This window comes from Haemaphysalis longicornis, unplaced genomic scaffold (assembly GCF_048455015.1).
Source record: "Haemaphysalis longicornis isolate Haplotype H1 unplaced genomic scaffold, Haemaphysalis longicornis Haplotype H1 scaffold_78, whole genome shotgun sequence".
Lineage (NCBI taxonomy): Eukaryota > Metazoa > Arthropoda > Arachnida > Ixodida > Ixodidae > Haemaphysalis > Haemaphysalis longicornis.
Window position 1 is genome coordinate 957,239 of NW_027526441.1, and position 25,451 is coordinate 982,689.

At 51.7% G+C, this 25,451-nt stretch overlaps 1 protein-coding gene across 1 annotated transcript in view; it reads left to right on the plus strand.

The window, feature by feature from the left end:
- Positions 1-25,451, plus strand: part of LOC144148132 (scoloptoxin SSD14-like) — a 100,668-nt gene that overhangs the window by 52,310 nt on the left and 22,907 nt on the right. Inside the window, exons 5-6 of the mRNA XM_077679724.1 lie at positions 10,604-10,679; positions 25,101-25,294. Of these exons, the coding sequence (XP_077535850.1) occupies positions 10,604-10,679; positions 25,101-25,294 (270 nt within the window). The remainder of the gene's footprint in view (positions 1-10,603; positions 10,680-25,100; positions 25,295-25,451) is intronic.

The window sequence follows — 25,451 nt, forward strand, 5'->3', positions numbered from 1 at the left end:
GCCTCCCTTCGCTTTCACACTCACCTCTGATGTTGTTCCTCTTTCGTCGCGCTCCTCCCAAGGTAAAGACGCCAAAGGTTTGTTTAAATCATTTTAAATTTCCCGTGTTCCACTGCTCCAAACCGGGTGTCTCGATGCGAACGCTGCCGTACGGCGAAGACGCGCGTTAATCGAGGCGCCCTACTTCAACGTTTATAGAACCGCGTTTCCCTACTCCACGTGCGTTGCAAGCAGAACGTGGAACCTATGTAGTGGAACCTTGCGTAACTGTTGCCGGTTGATTTCTTAAAATGGCGCCAGAAGCTATAGGGGCGCGGGCGACAGCAGGCGACGGCGGAGTGAATTCTTTATCTGCAGTTGATGAAGTAATTAATTTCGCAAAAGTCAAGCATGTTTCATTTTTTTATAAAGGAACACTGCAAATATCACTTCTGTATTGATTTTTTGTCTCATATTTGCGTAATGTCTTGTTCTTCTTCAACAATGTTGACAAGTATGAACCTTACACCGGACATAGACGGGTAGATTTAGCTGTGACTATATAAGACTATTGCGCAGGCATTGTTTTGCTTTGGCCTGGTGGCTGAATCGAGTCACAGAAAGACAGACCAAAATTTTCGGGGTTTAAGTAGCCCAAGAAAGACTATCGTCTGTAATAAAGCAAGAAGATACGGCAATGAAGGAGAGGCCGTGAGCGAGGAGGTAGGGAGTGCAGGCGCTGGCGGGTTTTATAGAGACTCCCGCCATCGCAGTGTAGGGGCTAGTACGGCAGACCGCGAGATTCAGAAATGAATGAGTGTACAGCACGGCAAAGGTCGCCGCGGCAAAAACCCAAATCTTTCCCCCCGAATGATAATATTAGAGGAAAAGACAATAGGTGGGCCAACTGATTAAAAGTGTTTTCCCAGTATCGTTTTCGTATAGAGGTGAAGCGTCGGAAGAACAAGACTAAACGTTTTATTGTCTCTAACTCATTACAAAATTCACAAAGGAGTGAGGGGGTCAGATCACAGCGGTGTAAATAATAATTTAAATTTGGTACGCTACAGCGAAAGTTAGTTAGGCTAACTTCACATTCCCGTGATTGTCTAATCCTGCCATTCCTTGAGCACCGGAGGTGCTAAGACTCTGAGCCTACGCACGCAGGTTCAGCCATGCATTGTAGGAGTTATAATCTACGAAAACGTGCCGAGGTGAGGAAATGCATGGGAGCGAGGATTTCCACCACTGGGCCATTCAATGCAAGGCCCGCCGAGTGTCTGCCGATTCGTTAAGCTAGGTACCAGCGTGTCCAGGCACCCACACCAAACTAAGTTCCCGTAATAATGTAGGCAATCAATAATTAAGGGCTCGACGTAGAGATGTATTTGGGGACGAAATAGCAGTGAAAACAGAGAGCTAGTAAGTACTATTACATATTGCTTAGCAGAGTCTAACTTTCGACGGGCTAGGATAATTGCAAAATATTCTGCATGAAAAGAGCTAGTGAAATCAGGCAATGCGAGTGAAAAGGCCCAATATAAACAGGGAGAAAAAATACCCACGGCTGCCTTCGCATTCCGCACAGAGCCATCAGTTGCAATAATGACATGGGTGGGGAAACCTGCGAGGTGATCCTGCAAAAGGCTGGAGAAGAGATTGGTAGGGAGCAATTTAGCATCCCTGAGAAAACTTTCATCAAAAGCTATATCTAAGGATGAGACATAACGATTAGGTACGGCAACAGACATGAGTACCACACGTAACGTGTCCAGTAAGGATTGTACAAATATCACTTAAGGCCCAGGATGCAACTTTGGCCTCCATACTTTCGCAACTGGCTGCATTGCGTTCCGACATTCAACAGCTGCGAACTGAAAATCGCCAACTCCGCACAGAGAACCAAGAGCTCAGAAGCCGCCTCCTTGACAGAACAAAGCCTCCCGCGAAGTCTAACTCCAAGCTCCGCCTGACCTCCCAAAACCGACCCAGCCGTAGCCCCAGCACCAAGCGCACACCAACCTCCAAGTCGTCCCACGACTCCCCTCTTCAACTTGCCCTCCAGGCTGTCCGCACGGACATTCATTATGAGCGTCTCGCGCGCCAGGCAGATCGAAAAAAAGACCAGGAAAACTTTGACAACCAACTCAGCCAGATCAGAACCCTAATTGAATCTGTTATTCAGAAACTGCCCAAGCAAGAGCCCCCCAAAGAACCCCCTCGCAAAGTCCCATCGTGACCCACCAAACAGCCACAATAGGTACACCCGCGACTGCCCTACAGTGGAACTGCAGAAGCTTCTGTCAACAAGAAACTATCCTCAAACAGAAAATAAAACAAATTCAACCACTCTATATTCTCCTCCAAGAAACGCGCTGTACCCCTCACGTAGCTGGGTATGTTACGTTTTCTAACCCCTCTATACCTCATCACATCCGCCGTGGTTCTCTTACCACTTCTGTTCTCCCCGGTTACGCTGCAGTTCTGGTGCGTTCCTCCGTAGGTACCCAGCAAATTTTTTCTAGCGAATTTAACTCCAACAACCATGAAGTCGTCGTGGTGCACACCCGCTTACCTAGCGGTAAGGCTATTATCGTGGCCACTGCCTATTACAAACCTGTCAATTCAACAAAAACTAACGCCTCTTTCGCCTGGCTTCCTGCTCTCATGGCCCAATTTCCCGGTACCCCAATCCTTCTCGGTGGTGACTTCAATGCACAGAGCACCACATGGGGCTATGCCCACACTCATTCTCGTGGACAAGCGCTAGAAGACGCCGCCGAGGCCTCAAATCTCATTTTAATTAATGAACCAGGCATGACCACTCGAGTTGGCCTTCGTTCCTCGCAGCAAGATACGACCCCTGACCTAACCTGGGCTACTCCTGGCCTTACTCGCAAATGGTTACCGTTCTCTACAACTTGGGGCAGTGATCATCTCCCAATACTTATCCATCTCCGTGGGAAGAAGATCCGCCGACGGAAGACCATGAAGCGAATTGATTGGGATGCCTTTCTGGAGGCTATAATTAGTGCATCCCCACCAGCCTCATTACGGGACTTCTGCTCCTTAATCACCACAACATCTACCCGGGCACAGGAGGACATCGAATGTGCTATGGAAACACCGCACATGGACAACCACATGGCTAACCTTTGGAAAAAAGTACATAAGCTCACTCGCACCTATAGATCTAATGGAAAATGTCAGAAAGATCTCCAAAAGATTCGGAAACAGTACCAACTTATTACCGCTTATCAAAAAGAGCTAAACCAATATTACTGGACAAATCTATGTGACACCCTCAGTCACGCGAGAGGCTTACCGGCGCTTTGGCGTCTGCACCGCAGCCTCACTCAGAAGACTGCCAAACGAACGCCTCTTTTCGCTAACCTAACCCTCAGCGCAGACCCGTCAACAGTGGAGCGGCGACTTATAAGTACCTTCTTTCCCCATGCTTCCACCTCTCCCCCTCTCCACTTCCAATTATTGATATTCCTCAGCCTGACCCTGACTTGGAGCTACCTTTTACAATGGCCGAGTTACGTATCGCAATCCGCCAGGGACGGCTTCATTCTGCGCCCGGTCATGACGGTGTCACGTGCCAGCACCTCCGAAACCTCCCGTCTGAGGCCTTGGAACACCTTTTACGTCAGATCAATGACCTCTGGGAGCACGGACAAGTGCCAGAACACCTTAAACTAACGCTTATTTTCCCTATCCCCAAACCCAACAAGCATTCCAGTGAAATCAAGAACCTTAGGCCGATATCCCTCACGCCCGTTATTTGCAAATTGATTGAGCGCCTCATCAACAATCGGCTCACACATTATTTGGAATATGTCCAACCGTATTTTCACCCAGCCCAAACAGGTTTCCGGCCCAATGTTGGTACGCATGATAGCCTCTGGCTTCTGCGTAGGGTAATTAACCGCCCCCACTACCATCGCGGCACTCCTGACCTGATCATGGCGGTTGATCTGCGAAAGGCGTTCGACAACGTTAGCCACCCGGTCATTCTAGAGGAACTTGCTCGTGCCTACCCCAGTGCCCGCACGCAAAATTGGATTCGAGCATTTCTCCAAAGCCGGCCTGTACGCCTTTACGGTTCGCACCCTGGATGGGAACCTACGACTTACTACCTCGACCGCGGTGTTCCCCAAGGGTCGATTTTAGGCCCTGTTGCGACCGGGCGGGGGCACCCGATCCGATCTCCGTGGCCTCCGACATACGAGTGGTAGCGTGTATGATGCGAGCGGCCAGCCGCTGTTGCAGCCGTGAAGAAGTCCAGAAGCCGTAGGCTAACGTAACTGTTTACTTCATAGCGAGAGGTGAGCCGAAGCCAAAGAACAATGCCCCGACGGGCGAGGTTACAATACAGGACTCGAGCAGAGCGACAACATCGATTCGCTGCTCTAACAGGAATGGTTTACAACGCTTGGGAGCTCTATTTATACCCGAAAGCGGTAACGGTCCAACGCAACAGGCTGGAACACGCACAACACTCTTTCCAGAGTTCGTAAGCCGTTCATAGCCTCGGGCACGTTGAGTCCGAGAGAGGGGAGAGAGGACTCCGTTGCGATCGACGGGGCCTCGGTGTCCTTGAAGAGCGTGGAGACGAGCCGTGCAGGCAGCCGCCGAAGTTCAGCCGCCGCAGCCAGCCGCCGAATGCGCAGAGAGCGAAGCGTCTGACGAGGCTTTGTTGCAACTTGTTGCCGACATGATTGCGCCTGTTTTCGAAGGCGCACGAGTGGCTTCGCCGCACAGCCGAGGAGTGATGTGGGGAAGTACTGCGGCGCAGGCCCATTCGTAACAGCTTCTCCGCCGGGGGTCCGAGATCCCGATGGATAAGGGTCTGCAACCGTTGTCCGGAGGGATGCTGTCGAAGTGAAGTGTTCGGCAGACGCTCGACTCCAGGCCTTGGCTGTACGACACCGTGCTGGAGCTTCACCGGGCGGGTCACTGGACGAGTAGTGGCTCCCCAAGAACGTCTCTGGTTTGGTCAGGCAAGCAACAGAACAACACAGGAAGACACAACCGCATCGCCGGCAAGTGCGAAGACAAATCCACACTGAAGATCTACCAGGCTTTTAGTTGCGATAAAATACGCTAATAACTAACTACTCTAGTTATATTTTTGCCCAGCAGTACTTTAGACAAGTGACAAACCTGAAAGGTGACATTTCGCGTGATTGGAAATGTCCCACACAAGAAGAAATGTAATCGTAAAGGGCGAAACCTGCTCCAGGAAAAACAATGAAATTGAGAAAGTCAGGCGTCTACAAGCCACTTCTCGCCCTGAGAGCTGCGATTCGAGCTCTCATCATTGCTCCGAGTTTTCCCCATCTTGTATCGCACTTAAGGTGCGCCCGTTCTCTGAAAGAGACTGCTGCGACCGCGTGAAAGGACACCGGTCGTCTTGTTCGACAAAGGTCGAGCGCGCGGAGGAGCGAGAAGGATTTTCCATCGTTCACACGAGAGGCGCGCACTCCTTTTTGGAGGCGGCGTCCCCCTGGCGCGATGCGAGCTCACGGCTTTGCCCCTTCGCGTGCCTGCACTGAAACACGCGCCGCAAGCACGCGCGGAAGTTTTCCCTCTATCCTTCTTGCTCGCCTTTTCGCGAACGCGTTCGGCAAGCGAACATCGGAACGTGTTTACGTTCTCTCCTCTAGGCTGATCGGTTCCCGACTTCGGCTCAGCCGCAGTCGACACCGCAACCTCAACTAGCTCCGCCGATGTTGGCCTATCATCGGGAGCATCAGCTTGGAGTGAAAAGGGCACGACGTGCTCACTAGACACCTGGTAGCATCCAACGGACCCTATCTCGGCGTCCCTCGCCTTTTCCGCAACACCCTCAGTAAGCGAACACCGAAGGGTGTTGTCGTTCTGTTTTGCGGCTGTCAAGGCTACACTACAACCAGACTGCCCTGTCTTAGACGGCTCAGCCGCCCGCGACACCTGAATCTCTACGAGCTCGGCTGGCCGTTGCTCGAGGTCAGCTACCTGAGCTGGTGGCAGAACGGAATCGGCTTGCTCAGTGGCGAGATCGTCATGACTCCCAACTGAGCTGTGCAAACCGCTCGCAGCCTCGACAGCAGGCTTTCCCACCACGTCGCTCGTTTCTGTGCTACCGTCCGAAGGAACAACCTCCGTTTCGGCGGACTCGTGTTGCCTTTCGGTAGCCTCATCGTTTACGCATTCCTGCGAAATGTCGCTATCTCGCGAAAGGTTCACGTTCAAGTCGGTAGCCATTCCCAAGGACTCCCGCGAATTTGAACCGTCCGAACACTCCGCCGAGATCTCCGAAACAAACGCCGACACATTATCGCACTCAGTGGACACACACTGCCCTCTGCCGCCTCTGCCGACAGTCTGAGCTAATGCGCCGTCGTTATCTCTCTCAGCAACCTTGACGCGCTGCGGGGCAGCAACGGTCGCTTCCGACTCCCGCTCCCGAGCGTCTGCTACTTTCTTTTCGTTACCGTGGCCAGTTTCTCTATCCACGACAACGAAGTCTTTTCCGAGCAACAATTCCAACTCGGGCTTCACTTCCTGCTCGAGTTGAATTTCATGCTCTAGGTGCTTGTTCTTCCGTTGGAGTCTCTCTCGCTCGCGCTCCCTTCTGTCCTGTTGGATTTGCTTGAGCTCGAGGTCGTACCCTCGCATCTTTTCCTCGTGTTCCTGCTCTCGTTTCCTTTCCTCGAGTTCCTCCTCTGCAGCCAGACGTTTAGCCTCTGCCTCGGCGGCCTGACGGTTAGCCTCTGCCTCGGCGGCCTGACGGTTAGCCTCTGCCTCGGCGGCCTGACGTTTAGCGGTCTCCCTGCCATTGATGGTCTCAATGCAATCAGACAGCTCGTCATCGTCAGCGCCAACAGCGAGTATAGCCTGTATCAGCTCTGGCTTTCTCAGTGCGTCCGTAACATCCAAGCGCAACTCTTTTGCAAGCTCCAACAACTGCGGTTTTTTCAACGCTTTCAAATTCATGGCCGGTCTAGAGTACTGCTTTCCCACTGCTCCAAAAATGTTTTGCGCGAATAACCCACGCGACAAAAACACGCCCTACCAGCTATCCTCAGCAGCCTGGTAAAACTCAGTGAAGAAAAGTCCCGCAGTCACCCTTGACCGCCGTGAATTCTGCGAAGCCCGAAGCCGCCTTGACGTCCGTGGTGTTGGGTCTCGCACCGCTGGCTTCAGGTGTTACGAAGTTGCCATCCGACCGCTGCCAACCAGTTGTTGCGACCGTGAAGGCCGACTGCAGCCGGGAAGATGTTCAGAGCTGATAGGCCAACGTAAACTGTTTACTTCATAGCGAGAGGTGAGCCGAAGCCAAAGAACAATGCCCCGACGGGCGAGGTTACAATACAGGACTCGAGCAGAGCGACAACATCGATTCGCTGCTCTAACAGGAATGGTTTACAACGCATGGGAGCTCTATTTATACCCGAAAGCGGTAACGGTCCAACTCAACAGGCTGGAACACGCACAACACTCTTTCCAGAGTTCGTAAGCCGTTCATAGCCTCGGGCACGTTGAGTCCGAGAGAGGGGAGAGAGGACTCCGTTGCGATCGACGGGGCCTCGGTGTCCTTGAAGAGCGTGGAGACGAGCCGTGCAGGCAGCCGCCGAAGTTCAGCCGCCGCAGCCAGCCGCCGAATGCGCAGAGAGCGAAGCGTCTGACGAGGCTTTGTTGCAACTTGTTGCCGACATGATTGCGCCTGTTTTCGAAGGCGCACGAGTGGCTTCGCCGCACAGCCGAGGAGTGATGCGGGGAAGTACTGCGGCGCAGGCCCATTCGTAACAGCCCTCTACTTTTCAACCTGGCCATGACCAGAGTAGCTCGACAACTTGAAATTGACACAGGCGCCCGCTTCACCATATACGCCGATGATATCACGGTCTGGACTGAATCGGCCGACTTTGATTCTTTAGAGGGCCAGGTTGTTGAGCTACAGGCCGCGGCTAATAGCCTTGAGCTCACTCTGGCTCAGCTAGGTCTAGAACTCGCACCTGAAAAAACCGAATTTTTGGCAGTATATGGCTGTAAGCCACCTGACCCGCCCCAAGAAATTGTAGTCAACCTAGTCAACTGCGATGTATCTGCTTCAACTGAGCCCATTACACTCCTAGGCCTTCCAATTGGAACAAAAAACAGTCCTGGCATTTGGCTCAAAAGATTAAAACAGAAAAGGAATGCCATACTGCACTCCATTCGTCGATTGTCGAATAAATATGGTGGAGCATCGCAGAAAGCCATCTTGAATATGGCCAGGGCTGTCACTGTGAGCACCCTCACGTACGGTGCAACGGCTTACGACCTCAACAAGACGAACACCAAAACCATTCAGGTGCTACATCGGGCGACCCTCAGGACAGTCACTGGCTTACCAAAGCACACACCCATTGATAAACTGGAGCAAGCTGTACCTCTTCCTCCTATTGAAGCCATCATTCAGGAGGCCAAAGCCCAGGCGGACTTCAAAAGACCCCTTACACACCAGGGACACGCCTTAGTAGCGTGGGACGCCAGAAGACCACCAGTATTGTCAGATTACCCAGTCCCCATAGCACCCTGGCAGCGACCAGCAATTGATACTTCTACGCACAGCAGACCTATAGAGCGTACTAATACTCTATTGCGACAGCGACGAATCCGACGCCTCCAAAGGTATCGCCTTCAGAACGAACTGGACATTTTCACGGACGCAAGCGTAAACCAGTACGGCGCGGGCCTTGCTTGGACATGCCCTGAGGCACCGGTTCTCTCAGGGTACACTACCATACTTGGCAAAGAACTTTCCAGCCTCGATGCGGAGCTGTACGCTATTAACAACGCAGTGTCAGCTATCGCTTTTGACTGTGACCCACCTCTACCGCCCTCCATACGCATACTCACAGATTCGTACGAGGCCCTCACAGCTTTGCGATCGTATGATTCGACCCACCCTGTCGTCCACGAAATTCTGTTTCAAATTCAACTCCTCAAACGGAACAACACCAACATCCGCGTCGACTGGGTACCTGGCCACGAACCATTTTCTTCAGGCAACCAGGCGGCTCATGTGGCCGCTCAGGAGAGTTCCCCCTCTTATCCTCCACTGGTGCCTGGGGTAAGGCCGTCGCGGTCCCCCTCTCCCTCCCCAGCGATGCGTATTCATCAGCACAAGAAGGACCGACGCACACGTCTAAAAGCCCTAACTCCAGCTGGCTACCTCAGCCGCCTACCTCCTATTCCCCGCTCAGGCGAAATTTTTATTAACAAATATATTGCAAATTCAGCATACACACCTGAAACACTTCGCAAGTGGTACACCCCTCAGCTGCCCCCTCGATGTCCTTACTGCCGTACCACCACTCCATCAGACCTCACACACCTAGTTTGGTGGTGCCCAGCTTTCGCCACGCACCGTACATTTAAATCTCCCCAACCCCATCCCGATCCACAACAAACTGATGTACAACTATTATGTGAAATAGCGGTTTATTCATTTAAAAGCGGTCTGGCACGAGTTGTTTGAGCGGGTCCTCCCCCGAACGAACTGGTGTATTGCGATCACCATGAACTGGCCCATGAATTGCAGGTTCTAAGAACTGGCCCAGTTATTGAGTCTACTGAGAACGACCAGCATTTATTTGTTTTTTATTCTCTTACCCTCCCTCCCCATTCCTTTCCCCCATCGTGACCAGTGGTCATCCTTTTCTATTAAAGGCTGTCTCTCTCTCTCTTCCTCCGACCTCGGCACGAGCGGAGCGCTTCTTCCTCATCACGTTTAAGCGCCGCAACAAGCGCGTTCTAACAAACCTTTCCCAACAAGATATAGGAGATATCTTAGCGATGGCTGCTTTGCAGGAAGCTCGAATGAGGGCAAAAAGTAAGAAAGAATGTTTTAAAACCAAGAAAACTGCGCTGAAGAAGTGGCCGGTTCATGATAATGTACACTTGGACATGTGAGCATTCCAGATGACATCTAGAGTAGGGAATGTGCTCTACGAAGAATGGTCCGCGGCCAAGATGATAAGTCAAGATTCAGGTAATCACTACAAAATATTACAAAATATATTTTCCCACATATTCTAGAAAAATGTTCGAGCGTTCTGCTACTCCACCAATTTTCTTTAATTTGGTAAATTTTGAAATCAGACTCTCTTTGTCACCCTTGGATGCAACCGGGCGGCAAATGTAGCCCATCACCACTCGCCAGTACAGAACGCTTAACGAGAACATAGTTCCATGTGCGTCAAAAAATTTAATAATGATATCTATCACTGCACTCGTAAGAGTCATACAAGTCCCTTCTGAAAGCGAGGATTGTTAATAGCAAGATTAAGCCAACCGCCTCGGGGTGGCAGGATCCACAGAGCGTTTCGAAGCAGCCACGGTAGAGGCGCCGCAGTGCATTGACGCAACTCAACCAGGCAGAAACACGTGATGTCAATTCACGGAAGAAAGAAGCAAAATTAAGACAATAGCTTGTTTCGTTCTGCTACTGATAGACATTTGGGGGGTAGCTGCACTTGATGATGCATAAAAATTCAGGAATCACATCAGTTCAAGCTAACGTTTTCTAGAAAGTGATACTTTAAGCTTCTCAGTGCACACTCTGTCCTACGTCTACTTTTTTTTTCAGGTTTGTTGAATCGTGCAAGTTTTCCTATGCCAAGAGAGCGCTTCTTGGTGACCCGAAGTTCGTAAATTGCTCCGAGGTACGTGTTCTTTGTACAGTCCATTTCCCCGTTACCACATTATTGGCTGCATGTGAAGCGCATTTGTGGTAAAGTACCTGCTGTTGACCTAAGCACATTCACCTGAGAAAATTGAGAGAGAAGTCAGAAATCCTTCGATCAATTCAGGATGAATATTTTCACTCGACCACAATGCAGTTTGAACTCCCAAACTTCATCACACACTACGAGAATGCACGCGCTATATGGTTCGTGCAACAAAACACAATAGACTCGGGATGACGGAATACATTCCCCAAGCCTTTGTCAAAGCCTGACACGTTGCACCCAATAAAGACGACGAAATTCAGAGCACAGATTCAAAATCGCCAAACATGGGAAACATGGTGTCGCTTGGAAGGTTCCGCACGCGTTACCTTCAAATTACAGGGACTTCATTGGGCAAGCCAAGCCAAGCCAAGCCAAGCCAATCGAATCCAATCCAATGCCCCTCGCGAGAGAGTGTTCGCTATCGGAGAGGAGAGGGGGTGAGCGGAGGAGAGTACGGACGCCGACGACGACGACGGCGGACGAACGCAGGAAGGACGGGGCTGCCGACAAGAGATGCTCTCAGCGTCGCATCTAAAAAAAAGCAAAGTAACAAATAAAGCAGGAAATTCACCACTTTCATACGGGTACCAGAACACGTGCACGGATTGTGTTGCGTCATAGCCGCGGCAGACGCACTGGCGCCGGTGCGTGCCCAGGTGAAAGCGAACACTCTCTCTCAATATCTGCGGGTGTGGGGCCCAGCGCGCTCTCACTCCGCCGGTGGGCGGCGCTGCGCGCGGGGCTGCGCATGTGCAGTACTCTCTCTCTCCGCGGTCTCCTCTCTTTGGGGCGCGCTGCGCATATAACCGGTGTGCCGCTCTCCAGCGGCCTTTCAGTTGACGGTTGCCCTCCGCTTGCGCTTGAACCCCACTCAGCGTCGCATCACACCAGGGTTTCCGCGAGGGGAGCTGGGCGTAATGTCGAAAGCGGTGAATTTCCTGCTGTATTTGTTACTTTCCTTTTCAGTTTTATTTTTGCTTTGTAGACGCATTTATAGGTTATCTTACGTTTGTTATTTTTATTCAAGTTGTACTGCCATGCACCACTCCTCAATAATTTCCCTAGGACCATGAGGATACCTTATATAATTATTTTTAAGTTAATTAAAAAATAAATCAACAAATAGTAAAATGAGTAAGTGAATAAACAAATAATAAAATCAATAAATAAACAGACCCATACCATCCTTGAAGAAGTTTTATTCGCCTACATGCCGCGCCCATTGGTATTGCCTAAGGTTAGGCAACATCCGCTTTCGGCTAGACTACAACCACACACGTTCGGGCGCCTTTCGCACGGTATTTGTGGGCACCTCGTGAAGAAACTGTTAACAGTTGTGCGCGCTGTACTGTAATGGGTCCAACGTAGTCGCGTGTTATTCGCACAGTGAGAGAGTTGGAATCTCTTCGTTGTCACGCCGTACCCGTATAGTGCCGCAATTCTTCGGTCTAAACATTCCACCCAGCACAAAACACAGCGCCCGCTGGCGATTAACACCGAAAGAACGGGTAAGTCAAGCTGAAATAGTTTTTTTAAAAGCGCTGCTGCTAAAGGTCGTGCATCATTCAAGGGTAGGGACAAGTTTCCAGACCCGCCGGCGGCCTCGAAAAAACCAGTTCCCAGAGTTTCCGATAGACGGCGCAGTGGTCTCGGACGGACGGGTTCCTCTAAATCCCGCTGGAGAAAGAAGGGTGTCACGAAGTGAACTGGAAAATGAAGACGATAACGACGATGTGCTATACGGGGTGCGTTCCAAACATCCCGACGGCACCATCATCATCGTCTTCCGGGGACAGCTATCCCGCACTCACGGGTCAGCCAATCGGAAGCGGCGAACGACAGCAGCTGGCGGCAGAAGCGGCCGAAGAGGAACACCGCGAGTGGAGCGTGACCGGGATACGCGGCGGTCGGGCGACCGGACCCGTGCCGTGCCCCAGGAGGTCATCCACCACTGCAGCCTCCAAGACTTCTCCTCCGCCAGGAACGTGTCTCCCCGTGCTCGGTGGGAGACAGCGACACCCCAAGACAGCTGCGTTCGCCACAACGGTGACGGGAGCTGGGAGCGCGCTTTACTACCGCCGCCACGACATCACCTGGACGTTTCAAAACCGCAACACCACTACTGGGACGTGAGGTAGGAGAACGCCGTCCCCGCAGCGAACCATTACTGTGTGCTCCCCCTGCATTCCCGGACCTTGACTGTTTCGCGCTTCTTGAACTCTTTCCCGTTTGCTATGCCGCATTCTCGCTAATTTCTACCTTGTTCTCTAGCTTTGTTTTGTTCCCTCTTATTCTTTAGTGGTCTCTTTTTATGTGTGTCCTTATGTAAGTTCCGGGTATTATAAAACCTAGTCTCGTTTCCAAAGTTCTTCTCTTGTAATTATTATTGTCCCACCGAACCTGACAATACTGAACCCCTATATATAGCCTTCATAGATTATGAGAAAGCATTTGACTCGGTCGAAACCCTAGCAGTCATTCAGGCATTACGGAACCAGGGGGTAGATGAGCATTATATAAGAATACTAGAGGATATCTACAATGGGTCTACAGCTACCATCATCCTCCATAGGGAGAGCAGTAAAATACCTATAAGGAAGGGTGTCAGACAAGGAGACACAATCTCTCCAATGTTATTCACAGCATGCTTGCAAGAAGTATTCAGAACGTTGGATTGGGAACAGGTGGGAGTAAGGGTTAATGGAGAATACCTCAGTAACCTCAGATTTGCTGATGACGTTGCCTTGCTAAGTAACTCGGGGGACGAATTGCAAAGCATGCTTTCCGCACTGGGCGAACAGAGTAGAACCGTGGGCCTGAAAATTAATATGCAGAAAACTAAAGTAATGATCAATAACCTCGGGACAGCACAGCAGTTTGAGATAGGCGGCGAGGCAGTGGAAGTGGTAAGCGAATATATCTACTTAGGCCAAGTCGTGACCCCAGATCCCAACCATGAGGCAGAGATAATTAGAAGGATCAGAATGGGGTGGGGTGCATATGGCAGACATTCTCAGATAATGAATAGCAGCCTACCATTGTCGCTGAAAAAGAAAGTGTATGACAGCTGCATCTTACCGGTACTCACCTACGGGGCAGAAACTTGGAGGCTCAATAAGAGGGTTCAACTTAAATTGAGAACGACTCAGCGGGCAATGGAGCGGAAAATGATAGGTGTAACATTAAGGGACAAGAAGAGAGCGGAGTGGATCAGGGAGCAAACTGGTGTTAAAGACATATTAGTAGAAATTAAGAAGAAGAAATGGACATGGGCAGGGCATGTAATGCGAAGGCAAGATAACCGCTGGTCATTAAGGGTAACAGAGTGGATCCCTAGAGAAGGCAAGCGTTGCAGGGGGCGGCAGAAGGTTAGATGGGCAGATGAGATCAAGAAGTTTGCGGGGATAAATTGGTCACAGTTGGCACAGGACCGAGGTAATTGGAGAATAATGGGAGAGGCCTTTGCCCTGCAGTGGGCGTAGATAGGCTGGTGATGATGATGATGATGATTTTGCGCGAACAGTAGAATTCGTTTTGGCGACGGCGTTGCCGTTCTCAGGCGAGAGCCGGTTGACGTTCGAGCCGACACAAGACAATCACACCTTTCCTGTTTCAGCAGATTTCACACTGGGTGGAACTATATAGTTTTTTTTTTGTTACAAATGGAGTCGAGTCTTAAACAAATGAAACACGCTTTGTCGCAATTTTAATCGTGCCTTTCATCAGTGCAGAAAACAATTTTAGCCTGAAACATTGCGTGTGTTCCTCATGAAACCAAGCCTGCGCATTCAATTTCACACTGCGCCCATGATTAGCGACTTCAAGTCTCTCGGCTCCTGCATGTAAATGAATTACGATCCGCAGGCCTTGAGGAGTGCGCACCGGTGAAGGCGCGCAGAAAAAATCTGCTTCGTAGCTCCGTGGGCTGCGAGTGAAGAGCAAAAGGAAGACAACTGGGCCAGCGGGTACAGCATCCGTGCAGAGGGAGAGAGAGAGAGAGAGAGAGAGGGAGAGAGAGAGAGAGAGAGAGAGAGAGAGAGAGAGAGAGAGAGGAGAGAGAGAGAGAGAGAGAGAGAGAGAGAGAGAGAGAGAGAGAGAGAGAGAGAGAGAGAGAAATACGTTCTTTACGTGTCACATAAACGAAAGCACTTTTGCTGTCCGCTGGCCTGTCAGGGGGGAAGGTTCGTCAGGCAGAGCGGGTGGAATGGTGGGAGTATGTCCGGTAGTTATGCTATACGCCCCTCGGACCCCCGTCGGCATACACAAACGCGGCTAGAGAGGTCCAAAACAAAGTGAGCGTGGTGATGTCCCGCGGGAAAGATAGCACCCGCTCGAAGACGCCGTCGGATGAATGTCTTCGGGGAGCGTTTGGACCTATCGATCACGGAAGAGAGCGTAGCATTCACAATCCCAAACCAAATATGTGGCAGTTGCAGGCACACGACACTGCATTTAGAGGCCTTTGGCGGGGTCATCACCGTACAATTTGTGGAGAAGCACGGGGGAGGAGGCGGTGTTGGTGGCAAGATGGCGAACCAATGTCTGTGTGCCCCGCGGTAGACCCGCCGGCGTGGTAGGAATAGGACGCTCATGCTGTTCGGTGCGGTCTTCCCTATCCTCACGAAGGCGCCGAAGTACCTGTCGCCGTCTCTGTTGTGCGAGTGCTTTTCTAGCAGTGACATCGGGCAGGCTCGCATTACTGGTGGGAAATTCTATCAGCGCGATCGGTTGTCTAGCCGTAGCTCGCCACTAGGTGTGAGCCCACTCATTGCCCTCAATACCGGAATGGGGGGTAACCAAGCATTAGACGCGGTTATATTAAAGGGACACTAAAGCTCCCGTTTTTGCTTGCACTGTGTAGACTGGCTCAAATTAGCACACTTTTCATCGTTTATTCGGTTGACAAATCGGTAATTATTTTACAAAACGCGAAAGAAGAAAAACTACCATGAGCGGTTTGCGGCGGCCGCACCAACAGCTGTGACGTTGCGACGAGGGGGCACCGTGATTGGACAATGCCCAAGGTTAGCAATCAAACAAGTTTCGGTTTCGGTTCTGTAAAACAACATGTTTGACATTCGATGCCGTCGTTGGATGGGCATTCTCAATATTCCAGTAATCGTAGTACCGCGCTTCTGCCATGTTTTCGGCTGTAAAATGCATAAAATAAGCCTCCCAGGACGGCTTGGAATCGTAGCATTCACTAACCGAGGCCTACGCAGTGCACGAACGCCCTCTGCGTCCCCGCAGACGCACAAATGCATGCGCTTTTCCCCCATATTTGGAGCTTTCCTCACTCATGCCTCTATCGTAAAAAGCGTGTTCGCACCAGGCCAAGGGTCTGTTGATTCTGGCCTGTGCCCACTGCCCGCAAGCAGTCGGTGCTATGGCAACAGCACGCCAACGAGAACTCGCTACCACGCCAGTGCCAGGCTGCGCGAGTTCTGCGGACTAGTTCGTGGAGCGTTGCAGCCCAAAAAAGCTGAACTCAATATAGAAAACATCGCCGAAAAACAAAAAAGTTGCCTTAGGAAAAAAAAAAAGGTTGTACCCGCGGGGATTCGAACTTGTGACGGGCGAAACAGTTGTGATGATATACCTAGCGCTCCAGACCACACGGCCACGGGGGAGATTCTTTTTTTTTCTTAAAACAATAACTTTATTACACATAAATATACACGTCATGCCGAGTGTTACACATGGTTCCGGAGCAGCTCTGACAGTGGATGTGTCGGTTCCATGTTTGGGGGGTAAGATGACAACGAACGTGAAACCAAGAGAAGAAAAAAAGGGCAAAGAGGCACGAAAACAAAAATACAAGGGCAATGAGAACAGCAACACAGGCTCTACAAAAACAAAGGCTGAAGGAATTGTGTGCGTCCTATTGGCCGGCGCTATCTCTCCTGTTTCTCAAAAGAGGACTTGGTCAACGTGGATACGCTGGCCCGTTAAACGCTCCAGCCCCCCCCCCCTTTTTTTTAATGGCTTAGGCGTTTCCCTGCCTGCGCCTTTCCTCATTTGTTCTGTAGCGCTTTAGCGCATGGCTGCCTCGGGCGAGCTTTCTTCGCAGTTCCAGGTCGCAGTCAGATGTGCCCAATGCGCTGACCGTCCATTGGGCCTCCCGCAGAAAGTGTCGCCATGCGGGTTGTGGGTGGAGGGCGCATTCCACTGCTTCTACCCTCGCTTTCCAGAGCGCGTGTAGTCCGATGGCTATGACACAATCACGGAAAGCGGGGTGCTCTGTGTCCACGCACAGGAACTTGAGGCCCGGCCAAGTGATGTTCCACGACGTTCTGAAGCACGATTGTATTTCGTGCCAGAAATACATCGCCGTGTTGCAGTCAAGGAATGCATGTTCCGCGGTTTCCGGTTTGCCACACAGGAGGCATCCGGTGCCCCAGGGGAGGAAGAAGCCCCGCTCCTGCTGACGCGCCATGACTGGTAACACTGCCGCGTGGAAACGGAAGAAAAAATCTTTTGTGCCGACTGGGATGGGGGATTGCCTGACCCGCTTCAGCACATCGCCTCCACCCTGAGGGACCGGTAGCTGACGGTACAGGGGTGGTGGCAGTGTCTGAGCAACTAGGTCCCAGTATAACTTTCGCGGCTTCACAGCGAGCAGGTATTCCCAAGAAAAACACGTCTGAAGTGAAGCCACCGCGCTGGCTATCTCCCTGTAGAACCCGGTGATGCGAGAGCCGTGATCGACAGGCGCTGATGTGGCAAGCCACGGCCGCAAGTGAAAGGAGCCTAGGCATTGGATGGCCGCCTGAAGAAACGGGTCGACCTGGTCGCGGAAGAAAAGGAAGCGCTGGACTACGAGCTTGATTTCTGCGTTTATCAGTCCAATTCCACCCCCCTCCACGCTCCAGAAGAGATTGGTGCGGCGCATGGGCTCGTATTGCGACCGCCAAACGAACACTGCCCACGACCGGTGTAGCCTCTGTGTCGAGCCGGCATCGATGGTGGTAATGCGCGCTGCGTACAGAATTGCGGGGTAGGATACCATGTTGCACAAGAGGGCCCTTGCGTAAATGGATATGTTACGGTTCCTCCAGGGGTGAAGCTTCCATTCGGCCGCGTCAACTTTTGATTTCCATCGAGGCGCCACCGCCTGGCCCACTTCGACCTTTACCCCTAGATATGTCTCAACGCGGTCCGACCACCGCATGTTGTAGCACTTGCGCGGCTTTCTTTCCCAGCACCCCAACCAGGCTCCCTCGGATTTTTCAAGGTTGAGCTCTGCACCGGAGAAACCGCAGAACTGATGTGCCAGTCGGAGTACTTCTCCGGCTTGGGCAGCTGTTGTGCAGATAAGGGCAACGTCGTCGGCATATGCCAACACTCGGAGTTCCCGTCCGCCCATAACGAGTCCTTCGATTTTGGTGGACGCAGCAACCATGCGACACAGCGGCTCCAGGTAAAGAGCAAAAAGTAGTGGAGACATTGGACAGCCCTGGCGGACAGAGTTTTGTACCATGATGGGTGTTCCTACTTGCCCATTAACGATTATGCTCGTTGAGATTTGAGTGTAGCATATCTGGATCCACTCCATCATGGTGTCTCCTACTCCGCAGTGTCTGAGGAGTGTGAACAGGAAAGGCCGTTGTACCCTGTCGAATGCCTTCCTAAGGTCGAGCTGTAGCACAGCCAGTGGTGCTAACCCTAGCTCTCCCGCCTCACAAGCGGTCCTCATCTAGTGAAGGTTGGAATTTATTGTTCGCCCTTTAAAGCCGCAAGTCTGGTGTGGGCCCACCACCGTACTAAGGGCCGTTTCGAGTCGATGAGCCAGTATCCGAGCCAGGATTTTGTAGTCTGACGACAAAAGGGAAATCGGGCGGAAATCGGATGTGCTTGGAATTGGACCGGATTGTGGTGTTTTCGGCAGGAGGACCAGGTGGCTATTTCGCATGGAATGAGGAAGTAGCTTTTTGTGCATTGTGTCCTCGAAAACTGAGGCGAGTACCGGACTTAATACTTTTTGAAAAGTCATCTAAAATTCTGAGACAATCCCGTCTGGACCTGGGGACTTGTTTCTGGGTAGCTGTTTAATTACGGATTCTACCTCCGCTGCAGTTATTGGAGAGTTAATTATTTCTCTAAAATCCTCCGATACCTTTGGGAGCTCGCTAAGGACTTCCTCGGGGACGGGGTCCAATCCGGTCTGCAAATTAAACAGTCTGGAGTAAAAGTCCTCAAAGGCGCTTGCCACTTAACGCTGTCCCCGCGCGAGCTGCCCTTGGTGTTGAACCTCGGTGATGTTTTTCCGGGTAGCGTTCTCTCTCTCGAGCGTGCGGAAGATTTTTGAGGGCTGTGCCTCCTGCTCAACTCTCTGCTCCCTGCTGCGGACCAAGGCACCCCAGTAGCGATGTTCCAGTTCACTGAAAAGCTCTTTTTTAGTTACGCGGATGTCCTCGCGAAATTCCCCAGGCCTCTCTTCATCCGCCTCGATGAGGTCTCGGAGCGTTGACATGAGGCGGTTTTGGGTAGCTCTTCCACGCGCGGTCTCTCGCCTGCCTATGGTGGTTGCAACTTCTTTGATTTTAGTTTTGAAAGATTCCCACTCGCTAGCCCCTATCGAGCGGGATCCCAAGCATTTTATTTCTTCCCGCACGCGTTCTACGAATTCTGGGTTTTGCGTGATCGATGCGTTCATTATCCAACGGGGATTTAGTTTGCCATGCTTTGGGTTTACATCGTACCTAATTTCACATGTCACTAAGCCGTGGTCAGACAGTGGGACGGGTGTCACGGCGTAGTCTTGTATTCGTGAAAGTAAGTCTCCTGAGCCATAAAACCGGTCCAGCCGGGCCTGAGACGCACCACTCCATCTGGTGTATCGTGGGGTGGCCCACTTCCGTCCCGAGGCCGCGTCGGTCAGGTCACAGTCACGAACACTGACTTTAAAATTCGCGACGAGGCATCGGTGCTGCTGCACCCACCAGCTCTGTCACTTTTTTTCCGTCACACAATTAAAGTCACCTCCGAATATCACGGTGCATGGGACATTCAAAAGAGGGCGGGTGGCGGTGAAGAGCTCACTTCGTGATGGTGGGTCATTGGGAGCGTAAATGCACAGGAAACGGGTGAGTTCCCCTCCCACAAATGCGTCCACTAGGCTGAAACGGCCATCTTTGCCCAATTCGCAGTCGACGATTTTGACCGAATCATTTTTCCTAACGAGAATGGCTGCGCCGCCTGCTCGGGTCTCGGTCAGAGTGTGAAAGCACCAGAACTGATTGCCGAGCAGGCGTACAAAATTTTTTGCATCGTCTGGGTTTCCGATTTTTGTTTCCTGAAGAAAGGCTACATCAATTTTTTCCTGATTCAGAAGTTCTAATAGCCAAAGTCTCCGTTTTGCGGAGATGAGGCTGACTACGTTAAGCGTGGCTAGTTTTAAAAAGGTTTGGGGGAGGCTCATTGTGGGAAAGGCGCTCACCTCGACTGCTTTTATCTCGGTCCCTCGGGGTTCCTTGACCCGCTTTCTCCCTGGCCGGTGTTGTTTCCAGCCCCGCCGCGTGCCTTTCGGCGCGTCACAATTTTGCTTTCAGGTTCTTTGCTGTCTTCCTGGGAGTCCACGGCACCGGGACCCTCCGGTGAAGGGGGCGTTGGTTGGATTGTGTCCACGCACGCCAAAGGGTCCTCCGGCGGTGGCTGCTCCTCCTTTCCCTCTCGCTCCTCTCCCGTGGCCTCCTTGACCTCCTCGGGGTTGCTGCATTCCTCTGCTGCGGGGACTTCGGAAGCCGGCGGGAGAGATGTAGAGGGGGGCGGGCTGGGCTCGTCGGTTGGCGTTGCATTGGATTCTGCTGTTTCTTGATCTGCGCTGCTCATCATGGCCGCCATGTCGTCCGCGTCCATGTATTCCTCCAACTGAGGCCGTGCGGACGCTCGCTGCTTGACTCTGGCGGCGTACGAGACCGTGCAGTTTGCGTGGTCGTGGCCGAAGGAGCGACACGAACGGCACCACGGCGTCCTGCAGCTCCTACGATAGTGTCCGGTGTGGTAGCATCGAAGGCACAGTGCTGGCCTACCAGCTACCTCTATCAGTATGGGGCACCCCTGCACGGTCGCCTGGTGCGGTACGTCCTCCAGCGACGTGGGGCTGGACGGGATGATGTGATACACCCTGCTCGTGCCGGTCTTGTGCGCGAGCCCGGGTTTTCTCCAGCCATCACGCTCAACTCGTTGCACACGGCCGAAGCGCTCCAGCTGCCGCACGATCAGTTCGTCAGGCACCCTTGGTGGAAGCCAATGCACCTTAACGGCGACTTCACGTTGGTTCGGGTTGATGACGAGGCATCGCCTTCCCTTCACCACAATCTCGGTCCGTGTTGCCAAGGCTTCCATCTCGTTTTCTGCTCTGAAGGTGACCATCCATACATGGTTGAACTGAAAGGGGCCGAGACACTCGATCGCCCTCAAGTCTGTGATGTTCTCGAGGGCAGATGCGAAGTCTTCGACCCCGTAGGGCCGCGCCGACGGATCTCCGTGTAGGAACAACGCGTTCTCGCTGAGCTTTCCGGTGGGGAGCGTGGGCAGAAGGGTGCGGTAGGCGGACGGGCCGGCGGACGGTGACGGCGGGTCATGGGGAAACCGGTCCGGCGCGGCTGCGCCGGTCGCCTGTGGGGAGCTCTCGCTGGACATGACCTTCCCCGACGAGGGCTGGGGAGAGACACGGCCACGGGGGAGCGGCCACGGGGGAGAGCGTTGCCGACAGTGGAAATATAAGGTATATAATGTATAACCATGTTACACTTTTATTTAGTTTGAGTATTTCAAGCAGCTTAGGTGACTATTTGTTGTATTGCGCTCGTGCAGTAAGCGCCCCCGAGTTTCCACAATAGCTCACGTCTAGCAATTGCATTTCTTAGACGGAAAAGCGTTCGCAGATGCGTAGTCGTGCTGCTGACCGCTGTGCTTGTTCGCCCAGCGCAAAAAAGTGCTTCCCGCACCCTAGTTTACGCTGTACGGTAAAAATATCAGTTGATTTTATTTCCTTAGTACCTATATTGAATTCGCTGACTCTTCTACCCCTTCAAGAGGCCTTATATTTTCCTACTGGCGTACCAGTCAGCGAAGCGTCGCATGTGCGCTTGTGCAGCGCTTGTGTGAAGCGGCCTTGACTTGGAGCTAGATACCGAGTACAAACTAACGAAGTAAAGAAAGGCACATTCTTCCATTCACAAACGTGTTGTGGCTTAGTTTCAACTGATCGAGCGAATTGCCATGACCCGTCGGCGGCCGGCGGACTAAACGTTGGGCCGACTGACTCGGTCGCGGAAGGTCGGCGAGCCGTGCAGTAGCGCAGCCCATTGCCAGCTCCTATCCTGCTGACGTCACACGAAAACGCCAAAGAAAATGGGCGAGAGTGCAGAGAGGAGGACAGCATTTTCGAAATACTTTTTCTACTAAATAAATTCGCGTAAACGCGCTCAGAGTGGTCGAAACAGGGCCTGGGGACTCCGGACTGCAATTTGCGCTCGTAATCCCGCATTGTTTACAAATCACTTCAGTGTCCCTTTAAGGAGAAAGCTAATCCAGGAAAAGTACGACCAAATTGCCGAGGATTCCCAGATATGATGACGAAACTCCACTCACTTGACTGCAGATGTTGTATTGGCGAGCCGAATCAGTGAAGAGCAAAAGCTTGTGTGGTACGTCTCTTGGTTCGAAAGTGTTTCTCACCCATTTTGGGAATGGAGGAGGGCAAGTAGTTAACGGTGCGTTGTGTCGACGCCGGTGGTACTGGGGAGGAGATCTGCATTTGTGACGCGATGGGTGGGGCCAACCCAAGCCGCCACACAAACGTGTCCTAGGCCGCCGTCGTCCTCCTCACTAGTATCATTTTGTGGAGGCACCGAAGTCTCCACCATGCCGGTGCATACGATGGTGTGAGTGGCGGGCGATTTGTACATGACGCTAAAACTGTGCGCCTTTGCAAAGCTGCACCGTCCTGCTTAATTCCGAGGCAGGAGTCCTAAAGAACCCAAAGTGCCTGCGTTTTTGTAGCCGCCCCATCCCATAGGAGCGATTTTCCGTGCAAGCCGGGTGAACTTCCCCAGTGTTGTAGCCCACACAAGGGCCGAGCGCCAGGCCGGGGTGTCGCTTAGACCAATTTACTGGTATTTGGTCGGTGCCACCAATGCACACGAATGCACATGGTGGCTTCCGTAGCCGTGGTGAACGCTCAACTCGCAACCGCCTGTGATAGGACCTGCCGCCAGTCTCTTTCACCCCCGGCAATGCAGCAACGAGGCGTGATGGCCACGAAGGACGAGGGTCAGGGGCCCCTGGCAAGGGTATTGGGACCTTTCCAGTCGTGGATTACCCTTTCAAGGGTCCACACTCGACAAGGACTCCTGTACCCATTAAAGAAACCGGTGGGTTCCCTGCGGTACGCAGATTCGAACCCGGTACTATCCGCATACGAGGCGAGGGCAGTACCTTTGAGCCATCGCTGCGGTTGAAAGTTATGACCCCTTCCACTGGGGCATTTCCCGACAAAGACGGGTAACTCACCAAGCACGAGATTCCCTGGTTGTAGCGTGTACGAATTTTGTTGCTAGTTGGTGCCCAGCGGTACCGAAATACCTACCACTTTATTGTAACCAATGATACGGTCCGACGTGGAATTATAGTTTCCAAGATTCCCCGCAAGGTATGCGCCTGTACCCATTTTTATTCTGGTAAGTGACCAGCGGCTGAAGTCGGGGAGCAGCAGCATCCCACATATGCCGCAGTGGGAGAGCGTGTCCAAGCCCTTTATCTGCTGCCGAGGCAGTGCAGGGGGCGCTTGTACCATTTTGACAGGTGGGTGTCCAGCGGTCCCTGACTCCGCCCGAAGGGGTGCGAGGGACTTCCCACGTGGCCTCCAACGGCTGCTTGTGGTCAAGCTCAAAGTGTTTATTCCCAAGTCCAAGGCAACCAGGTGCTCCGGGGACGCTTGTACCCTTTAAAGAAAGCGGTGGTTACCCGGCGGCTCAGGATTCGAACCTGGTACCTCCCGCTTACGATACGAGGGTTTTACCACTCGAATGTTTTACCACTCGAGTGTTTTACCACTCGTATTGCCTACTGAGTGACTAGAATAAAGTCACGCAGACGTAGCGCCTAGGGACGCCCTTTTCCCCGTTTTCTTTGCTTTCGCACTACGTTAATCGTGAATTGGTTGAAAAGGCTGTGTCTTCCGAGCGCAATTTCGCGCCCAGGTAAAGAGCTAATTCTCACCACTATCCCGGTAACTCTAGTGAAATGTGCGGCGCGCGGACCGTCGGTCATGCAATTTACATGCGTTAAACTCGCTTCTTTCTCTGCTATTTCACTTTCCTAGTGGCAACAGCCCAATAAGGGACGGGTGACGGCGCTCTGCCTCATCCGATGGCGACAGATATGTCGACCTCTCGGTGAGCCCCGTTTACTTTGAATGGCCCTCGCAGGCAGTAAAAACCAACGTATAGCTGGTGCAAAGGGAGCTATGACGTGCGTATGAGGTTCACCCCTTCAAGTTTATGCAATGTTCAGAACAGAGAAAAGCGAGAACGGATCTAAGTAAAAATAAGAGTGCGCTTCTGTGAGAACCAAAATCTTCTAACCCCACCTGGTTAGGAGTGCTTACACCGAAAAATAAAATACAGGTATATTTCATGAATTAGAAGTGTTTGAAATGCCATGAGCATACCAGATATTTGGCGCCTTTTTTGGACATACTCCTTCACACTACACGTATAATAGGGGTTTAAATATGGGGTTTCTAAATGCTACGTTAGTACTTATTTCGTCAATGTGGTCTCTCATTAATATTAACTATTGTTCAGCATTGCACCAGAAGCAGTACTAGCAAAGGGAATCACTTTCGACATGCAACAAGCAAACTCGGAATCTAACACCTCTAAATTACGTGGCGCAAAAAATTGTAGCCGGTTCCACGCATTCAGAGAAAATTTAAAAACAAAAACGGGAAGAGAGCATCCGGAAGGCGTTTGAAGCTCGTTGCTTGCTGAGCTAAGGCGTGTAAAATCTGTTACGAGGTCAATGGAGGAACGTTTCTCCTAGACTATCAGCATAGTGCCGGGCATGCTGCACTCTGCATAAAACTCCGGCAGGGGGCGCACAGTAAGGAGCTATTCCAGATACCACGACAACCGAGTAAGTAGCGTTCTGTTCACACCTTCACTCAAGAGACTGTCCACCGTATTTGGTCAACGCGATAATTCAGCAAGAAATGTTCTATGTCAGTGGCTGTAAATTGGTGTTACAGTGCTCCATGCTGGAGGACTTGCGTTGCAACAATTTATTTTTGAGGAATGTTAAGACGCGGTTACCCCTCTTGACATCCTGATTTCTTCGTTCCAGACAATAAGGTTTCTGACGTCTGAGGATGAGGCTGCTAAGGCGAAGGCCAAGATCAACGACAGTCACACATTCGCAGATCCTGTTCACTACGGCTATGTCAATGAATCGCTGGAGATAAACAACGGCACTGCACACGCATCTTTTTGGGGCGAAGATGGTGTCGTGATAGCAGTTTCCAGCTCCATCAACGGCTAGTACGTTTCTTCAAATCTGTTTTCCACTTCACAACAACGTAAAAACAGTACTGAGGTTGCGCTCACACTTTTGGAGCACAAACTAGAGTTTCTTGCGGCCTTTTTTTATCTCCGTTGTATACAACCAAAAACTATAAATTAGGTTTAAAAAAATAAC